The 8,934-nt window shown below is 38.7% G+C and overlaps 1 protein-coding gene across 3 annotated transcripts in view; it reads right to left on the reverse strand.

Annotated features, from left to right (window-relative positions):
- LOC109536300 (hypoxia-inducible factor 1-alpha) overlaps nucleotides 1–8,934 on the reverse strand; it is a 55,169-nt gene that overhangs the window by 7,544 nt on the left and 38,691 nt on the right. For all 3 annotated transcript variants that reach the window (XM_048667791.1, XM_048667790.1, XM_048667789.1), the window contains exon 8: nucleotides 7,115–7,509. In XM_048667791.1, the coding sequence (XP_048523748.1) occupies nucleotides 7,115–7,509 (395 nt within the window). The remainder of the gene's footprint in view (nucleotides 1–7,114; nucleotides 7,510–8,934) is intronic.

Genomic DNA, 8,934 nt, shown 5'->3' on the forward strand with positions numbered 1-8,934 from the left:
CTGAAGCCCAGGAATTGATTTTGATTTGGAATTCATAATAATTGTATTAACCTTCTTATATAAAAAGTATAATAAATTTAGATTAAATAGAATTCATGCTAATTGCCAAGAAGGTGAAACTCCCGAAATAATTATATAAAACTTTAAACTCACTGTAAGTTCGTTTTTTAAGAAGGGAGGTTTATAACTATAAACCCTGTAGCTAATTGGTCAGCGAAGTAAATGCTTAGTTGCACCAATTCAGCAGTTTTAGTTTATAAGTACCACTTGCAATCTTAGCATAAATTCAGTTATAAGTTATCAGTTGTCACAAGTACACTATTGCTGTAACTCGTCGTTTTGAAAATAAATCTTTTTTAAAAGGCTTGACTGAAGAATTTAACTCCAGCGACTTTTTTTGCGTTTCCCGTAAACACACTTTCCATTCATATTCGTTTCTGTCGCCGGATTACATAACGAAAACGAGCAAATCGGGACTGGAATCTCAAATAGTTACCGTAAAAGTCAAGAAACATTGCAGCTTGCTGTTGAACGATCACTGGCACAACGAATCGCCCAAAATCCTCGATTCGGACACTCAACAGTGGACGATCGCAGTTAAATAATCACTGACAACCTGCAATGTTGTTTAATGTTTATAAATGATCCCGTATCATCATCCTCCAGCAGCCTTCGAGACCCTGGCGATGATAATGGATGTGGCAGGAAAGATAACCCTGCTGCTCCTTCAGTATGTTTTATTTATTGTAACTGATCCTCTAATCAGTGGGCACGAAAACTGTCATTACTAAAACCATTTTATCGAACCACAACTATGCCTGCAGGCCATCATCCAGTGGACCAAAACAAGACCAATATTGTTCAGATTGAAATGATCGAGGCGTGTACTGATGATTTCTCCTTGTTATCACCACCTAATGATGGCTTAATCTCATGGCAACTAGCTGGGAAGTTTTCTACTCGTCGAACCGATTTGTAAAATTGAACTATGAATAAATCGGCATCATCCATCAAGGCACCGTCGTGCATTTATATCGCCTTCTACCAGAGGTGCGCTCTTGAACCTCATTTGAATGAATGAGTTGCATAAACGGGAATGCGAAGGCCTCGCACAAATGCTAATAAATCGATGTTGCTTTGTAGACTATTTATTAGTCCTGATGGACTGAAAGTGGTCTTCGGAATGCGTCAGGTGAACTGAGATAGGCGAAATTCTTGCAAGTTGGGACCGAATTTTGCGATCAGTTAAACCAATCGATATTATTGGCAATGCCAAGGACAGGAATCAGCTGACCGGTGGACGATTACGCGAAAGATAAATATCAAACATCTATAATTAGCCAATGGGCGAGCAGCAGATGGAGGAATGTGCCAAATATACCAACTTACGTGCACATTGTGAAAAACACCAATAACGCCAAACACTGTGATATAACCTGTTTTGTTAGAGCGTCGCCGAGTCGTCGTAGACCTTGATGATTATTTTTACAGTTCATCTACTGCATACGTATGACGGTCTAAATGTACCTCAAGGTTTTAAACTCATTTTTTTAAATCGAAAGTCGTCATTCCATTCGGCTGTTTGCAATCGACTGCGGTTTCTTTCCATCATTGGAAAACCTGCGAGTGCCAAGTGCGGATATTCCTATTTTCCACCAACGAATTCATGCACAAAAAAATATGCACGAGTATCCAAAAATCACCATACGAATACCCCAAAACACGTCAACCAACTATTTTTAATCAACACCCAAAAGAGCAGAATGAATATTGTTAACTTTCGGAAAAATCCTTTGCAAACAGTACGCGTCACGTTCGCGTTGACTTGCTTTCAAGCTTTCCGTATGAATCGACGGGTTTTTGGCCACCTCGCTTGGATTGGAATTCGTTATATTGAAAGTGAAAATGCCAAATTCCGGCGATGTTGTTTTTGGCACTTTCGTACAAAAAGCGCGTTTTTTCTGCCAACTTCTACAAGTAAAAATACCGGCACTAATCGGCAAAGCCCCCGTTTTCTATCGCTTTCCTGTGTCTTTCCCGGTTTTCCCGCAAAGGAAATCTCACAACGATCGACACAAAAATGCATTAATTACTTGGTCAGACCCAGTTTGGCAGGCAGTCATTCAAGAATTCCCTCCCGAAATAGGCACTTTATTATAACAAAGGCGTAAAAAACATTGCTGACAAAGTCTTGATTGAAATTTCCAGTTGATGACGGCTAATAGACTCGAAACCTGCCAATTCTGGGGGGTACCTGAGAGTAACAGACCGCAAAATCTGCACCCACTCACATCAGCCCAGCTGATAATAGTAAGCTTTTTTACACCAGTGACTTTAACCGTCCGTTTTCTTACTCGGCATATTCTGAACAGTTTCAATTAGAATTTACTACCTTTTCCCTTGCAGCTCATTTGCAATTACCAGCTGAAATATGGGGTAAGCGATGCGTTATTCTGTCACAATAAATTTTCATAAAAAAAAGGTCGGCATGTTGAATTGCTGCCCATCTTTTAGCGACTTCGGTAAGAAACAGAGTGAGGCACCACTTTTCCACAGACCATTAACTGGCAGCGAAAGTTAAGCACTTTTATCGATGGGCATTAACTTGAAAATTTATAAGAAACTCATCCTGCCGGTGGACAGAATGCGCGATTTTAAACACGCTTCTGGCTCAAAAGAACTAAATTTTTGTATGAAAGCTGTTGTTTTTTGCTTCACTTGCTTAGTTCGTTCTCAATTGTTCCCTGCCTGCAAAGTTGCCTCATACAAAAATACGATACAATTGCGATAAAGTCGGCATCGAACGCGAGGAATTTGGCACCAAATGGCAAAAATAACAAAAAAAAACAGGTCTTGCGTAACTTAATGAGCGTTGAAAGGTCCGGCGCTGTTGAAACATTTGAGGCTTATTAATTAATTTGCTAACTAAACACTGTTAAGAGTGCTTCTGCCGTGCATGGACCGGCGGTCAGGCGATTGCCAAAATATAAATAACTTATTTTCCGATTTCCACCGTAAATAAGAAACTTGCCAATGTTTGGATGGTCTAGCAAATAGAAAAACTACATTGAGCTTCTAGATCAGCCCAGCAAAAAAATTCGAAAACTTCCAAAAATTGGGCTAGTGAACCTCAACACACTCCAAGGCTATTTTCACAATTCGAGTGTTTGAAACTGTGCTCATACGTTGAACAGAGGTGAACAACCGCAATGATCTAAATATACTTCGGTAAAATGAGTTTCTCGGCCGGTGACAGTGTCTGGAAGATAGAAACTAATTGCATAAAACACATTCTGGTGCCACGAGATGCCATTATTTTCAGTTGGCTCGTAAAACACCTACTTTATGCGAGTCTTCTGGCTAAGCCTGATTAGCCGATCCACGTGGAATGGAAAAAAACATCGGGCGAAGCAAAAACACGTGTTTCAATGATGATCTTGAACTTGCCTGATGGGCTTTTTTTGGTGGTCGTCCAAATTATTTTATATCCTGATATTGTCTATATTTAAAAATGACCGTTTCGAAGCTGGAAATGTACGTGTTGACCTGCTCGCGCATCGAATTGATGCAAAAGACAACAAAAATCGAAGCTGCAAGAAGTCAAAGACCAGCGCAGTTAAAACAGGTTGCAATCAAGAAGCTTCAAACATTGCTAGAGAGCTCAACCAATGCAACTGGGCCAATCGAAAGACTCGTATGCTTTATAAACAAATAAACGCCTGGGCAATTGTCCAAGATCGCTCTCAATTGGAGTTCAAGGAGAGACAAATTGCATGAATGCCGAACCAAGGGTTAACTAATAGCGCTCCAATCAATAAACAACATGGTGTTATAATCGGTTTTATTAGGCCTGCTATTCATGCTGCAAATTAAGCAAATAAAGAACGTGTGGTTGGAAGCGGTTCCCGGTTGTTTAGATGATCGGTTCAAACCGGCTTTGTGGATTTAAAGGTAGCGCCAATTAAAAAAAAAAACAAAGTGGCAATCAAGTTCTATTTTTAAGCAAAGTTGCTAAAAATATCGGACGTCGAAACCATGTGTTGAGCTGGATGAGAAAGGAAAAATGCAGTTGGTAGGCGATCACCGGAAGGCAACCAAAGTAAATCGCACCTGACCGACTGGGATTTTTCCATCGGATGACAATCACACTTACATTCCTGCTATCGCTCGTTACTGCACAATTCACGAACTTACATAATCGACAACAGCGAATTACTGGATTCGAGCATTCCGGCTGCCACGACCTTATCACTCGCATAAACAAACCGATTTCGCGTTAATTGCAACATTAAAGTGAATTAAAAACGGTGTAAGATCACTTTTTTACAATGAATCGTGCATACATTTGCAAATTGTTTACGCATGACTTACAGGCTGAATGTTTGACGACCTTCATCAAGTGATTATGATAGCGCCACGTTTCCTTAAACTAAAATTAGAAGCTTTTTTGTAATCTGGCGCAATCACTGGCACGGTTGATTCGAATCGGGTTTTAGAAAACCACAATTATTACTGGGTTAAATTAACCAGATTAGGCAGGAAAAACTGTAATCTACGCTACGAATGGACGTGAAGAAACGAGGAATTTTCATTGAAGAACTCGCCGAAGAAATTCAACACAAACGTAATCAAACAACGAGTATTTCCTTGAAAGATGGATGGCAACAGTTGATTATTCCGGACTTTTTTCTAAGCACCATTATTTGCCTAATATTAGGAGCTGATTGGTAAAGTTGTTGAGAGTGCAGCGTTTTTTTCAACAAAAAGCCTTGAGCGAACGCGCATAACACACTCGGAAATAATTGGATGGCAGGTTGATTTACAAGTGCGATTATCGCACCGATAAACAACGACTTGTGATGATCGTAAAATGATTAAAAAACATTTGACTTTTAACGAAATTTCTCAAAGGAAAAAATTATAACGCCTCGTCTTCCATCTGATAACGAAGCCATCGCCCTGGCAAAACTACTTTCGAATATTGCCGAGACAATAAAAGCCTCAAGGCCACAATTGCAGTAACGTGAATCATGCCCCACTGGTGGGTTTGTCGCTATGTTTAATAGCAATTTATCACAGTTAAATAAGCGGCCTTAAGGCCTTTGGACAGCCACAAAAAGCTCAGTTACGTACGAAAAACGCCGATTTATTAACTAACAGTTGAAGATGGTGTTTGAAGTGAAAAACTGTTGATGGTTCTAGAAGGAAAACACGTTGAAAACGATTTTTGCGTATTTTAAGCTTCATTTTACTGGCTACAATCACTGTCCCAGTTAACGAAAATGTATTTATAAAACCGTTTAAGACAACAAACAAATTATCTTAAATATTTAACATATTTTTTGAAAAACCAAGTATTTCCGATATTTACACAAAAAAACACTATATTTTAGAAACTACGAATTATTACGAAATACAAAACCTGCTAAAGGCGCAAAACTTAAGAACTTAAACGAAAAAAGGGGGTTTTAATGGATTCCTAGATAGAAACTTGAAAATTTACTCTTGAAACATTATTTCTTCAGAAACGAGGAAATTCAAACGACTCAAAACATGTAAAAGCGGCGACTGAACCCGATGTTAAAATAAGCACTTTTGGCAACAAAAAGAACCTGAACAACTTAAACGAAAAAAAGGGGGTTTTAATGAMTTCCTCGATATATACTKSAAAACTTACCCTTGAAACTAATGGGTTTTTYGGGTTTTTAGGCCGTCGTTCGGTAGAATTTCTTCTTGACGTTTCGCAAGCACGAGTGGCTTGCATCTTCAGAAGTGGTCTGCTTGAACGCTTACACTGTTCTCATCAGAAACCGATCAGTTCTGCGGAAGAAATTCTACCGAACGACGGCCTAAAAACCCGAAAAAGTTTAGGTCTCAAAATTTAAGTTTTAATGTTTTTTTCCAGAGACGATTTTAACTCTCCTAATATGTTTCCTTGCAAAATTACATTTTTCCAGCTGTTAAAGTCAATTTCTCATATTGGACTTTGAGCGCAACGGTTTTTGCTCGAGATTTCTCAAAAACGCGTTTAATCCTACTGTTCATTTTTTTGAAGATAAATCGCGATGTATTTGATCATCAAATCATTTCTTCTAAAATGATCGTTAAGCAGCCAAATTGGTCTTAAATTTGGAACTGGATAAATTCTGATTGTTTCTAGTCATTTGGTTTCTGTTTGAAGTGTTGTTTTCCGTTCTGCATCCGAATTTTGCATCCATCTTTTCTATATACAGGGCGGTCTCAAGAACCCGTTCAGTTCTGCGGAAGAACTGATGAGAACATTGTAAGCATTCAAGCAAACCACTTCTGAAGATGCAAGCCACTCGTGCTTGCGAAACGTCAAGAAGAAATTCTAGCGAACGACGGCCTAAAAACCCGAAAACCCCATTAGTTGCAAGGAATGGCCTCGAATAGATCTCTTTTGATATTGCCCTTGAATTATGTCCTTAGAATCTACAAAATATCAAAAGACCCAAATTATGCAAAAAACCTCAACTAAAACCCGATGTTAAAATGAGCAATTTGGGAAACAATAAGAAACTTAACTTCTATCAAATTTTTTTCAGCCAATTTTTAAGAACCCGGTAAGACAACCACTGAAATTTTGGCAGCGATGAGAAACTTACAAGTTAAGCGAGGAAAAAGTAGGTTTAATTAATTTTCCGATAGTAACTCGTGAATTGCCCTAGAAGCGCGTTTCTTTAGTGCATCCAACAAAAAACCGAACGTGCCTTTTCCAATTAATTTACCATGTGTACTTTGGAAGTTTCACTCGATACTTCCAGTTGTACAAACTGAAACTTCACCGATCTAGATCAAGGAAAATTGGAAACTAATGACCAGCGTTTAGTTGAGCCGCATGTAAGAATGGGGCAGAAGAGGAAAAGCATTTTCGAAGATAGTAAACCTCCAAGTAAATGGATCACTTTTGCTGAGACTCTCTGACTAAAAAACAAACGCTCGCGTAACGAGGTCATGGGCTTATCGCGATTGTAAAGTTGTAGTTTTCCCGATGATTAGTCTTGGTGGCACTTCGGAGAAAGCATAAAACTGAACGTGATCGATTGCTCAACAAGTGGTCGCTGTTCGCAAACTAACAATCTACGGTACTTACTTGTTAAGCCAGGTTCCTCCTCCGAAAACGTTAAGAATCCCTTACTCATATCCTCGGTCCTTGGAGCGAAAATCGTCTTCGTCGCCGTATGAGGCCGGCCAGCACTTTCTGCGGGTGGTTCCTTCGGTGGTTCGAATGAGGAAAACAACTTGGCAGTAACTGCGATCGGCCGTGATCTTGGTGGTACGGTTTTAAGTGGCGATGGAGGACAATCCGCTTCTATCGCCGATTTCTTGCTACTGCCACCGTTATTATTATCTATTGGTTCGACGATCACTTTTGGTCTCAACACTGAGCACCCAATCTGGCTGGCCGATTCAAGGGTGGGCGACGTTTCGTACTTCACACAGGCCAACTGATGGGCCGAGTAAACTTCATCTTTGCATTCCACACCACTGAAATAATTTGTCTGCTGATGGGCACTGACGACCGGTTTTCGATGTTTTTTTCGCTCAGCAGCGCGACTCGAAAACGATGTTGCGAATACGTGATTGATACTGTTGCTCTGTTAGTTTCGCACGGTGAAACACTTGATTGAAGTGAAATTGGCACTGGAAAATTGTCGTAAATCGCCGGCAGTTCTGGCTGTTTGGCAAGCCTGTTTATCTATATCATTGCCTGTATAGTAGAGTTTTCTTACTGATAGGAAACCGGCTGACGATGAGTCTTTGCGTATTGTCGCGTGTTTTCTCCCACTACACTCCGGTTGGGGAACATTAAATGCGGAGCAGCGTTGCCTAGATGGGGACCATCGAAATCCCCATTTTTCAGTTTTACCCGCTAATTCTCGATTATTTACCATTAGTTTGATTCTCTTCCCAGCTCCATTTCCGTCTCGTCAACCGCAAGAGATACAAAGTCGGCTCGGTTAAGGAAAAGTTGCGCATTTTAAAGCTGCACAAAACGGTTTTTTGGACAATTCCGACTACTTAAAGAACTAGTCGAAAAAAACCCCAATTTTGATTTTTTCTGGGCTTTTTTGGACAAATATTTCCAAATCCTTATCACACTAGTAGATCACTTTTTAATGCTCTACACGATTATACTATCAGATCTGGAATTCAAGGTTGTAAACCGGTGACACACAAACAAGTTGATGATCGGTCGAAAACGCAACATTGACCTGATCTGAAAACTTAAAATAACTTTTTTTACAAACTTCTTTTTGGGTATTTTGCCTCAAAAATTTTTGTCTTTAAAAAAGACAGAATTTCCTCACGTCTTTTATTTATTACAGATTGATAAATAGTGCTCCTATTTCGCAATAAGAACGAATTATTTATCAAAAAGTAATCAAGAACTATCATATATCATATTCCTTTTCTCAATATACTAATTCAGAAAAATTTAGACAATTTCGGAACCTTGGTCTATAGAAAACCTACTCATACTAACCGATATTTGAATTTCGACTCAAATCACTCGATAACGGTTAAAAAAGGTATCGTAAAAAGTCTATATGATAGAGCAAAAATAATTTGTAATCAATCTAATTTTTCCAAAGAAAAACAATTTATAAAAGAAATTCTAAATTTCAATACGTATCCAAATTCTTTTATTGAAAAATGTTTTAACGAAATTGAATTCCCGCGAACAAAACAAAATCAAAATAAACCTTTTACGAACCTTTTCATTCCATTTATTCCAGGACTTTCGGATGAAATTAAACGAGTAGGTAAAAAATTTAATATTAGGACTATCTTCAAAACTGAATATACAATTAGAAGTAAAATTTCAGTAACAAAAACTCATGATATAATTGAAAATACAAAAAATGTAATTTATAAAATTCCTTGCGAATGCAATAAATTTTATATAGG

The sequence above is a fragment of the Dendroctonus ponderosae genome, unplaced genomic scaffold (genome assembly GCF_020466585.1).
Source record: "Dendroctonus ponderosae isolate FM_Combo_2020 unplaced genomic scaffold, Dpon_F_20191213v2 Dpon_F_20191213_6, whole genome shotgun sequence".
Classification (NCBI taxonomy): Eukaryota; Metazoa; Arthropoda; class Insecta; order Coleoptera; family Curculionidae; genus Dendroctonus; species Dendroctonus ponderosae.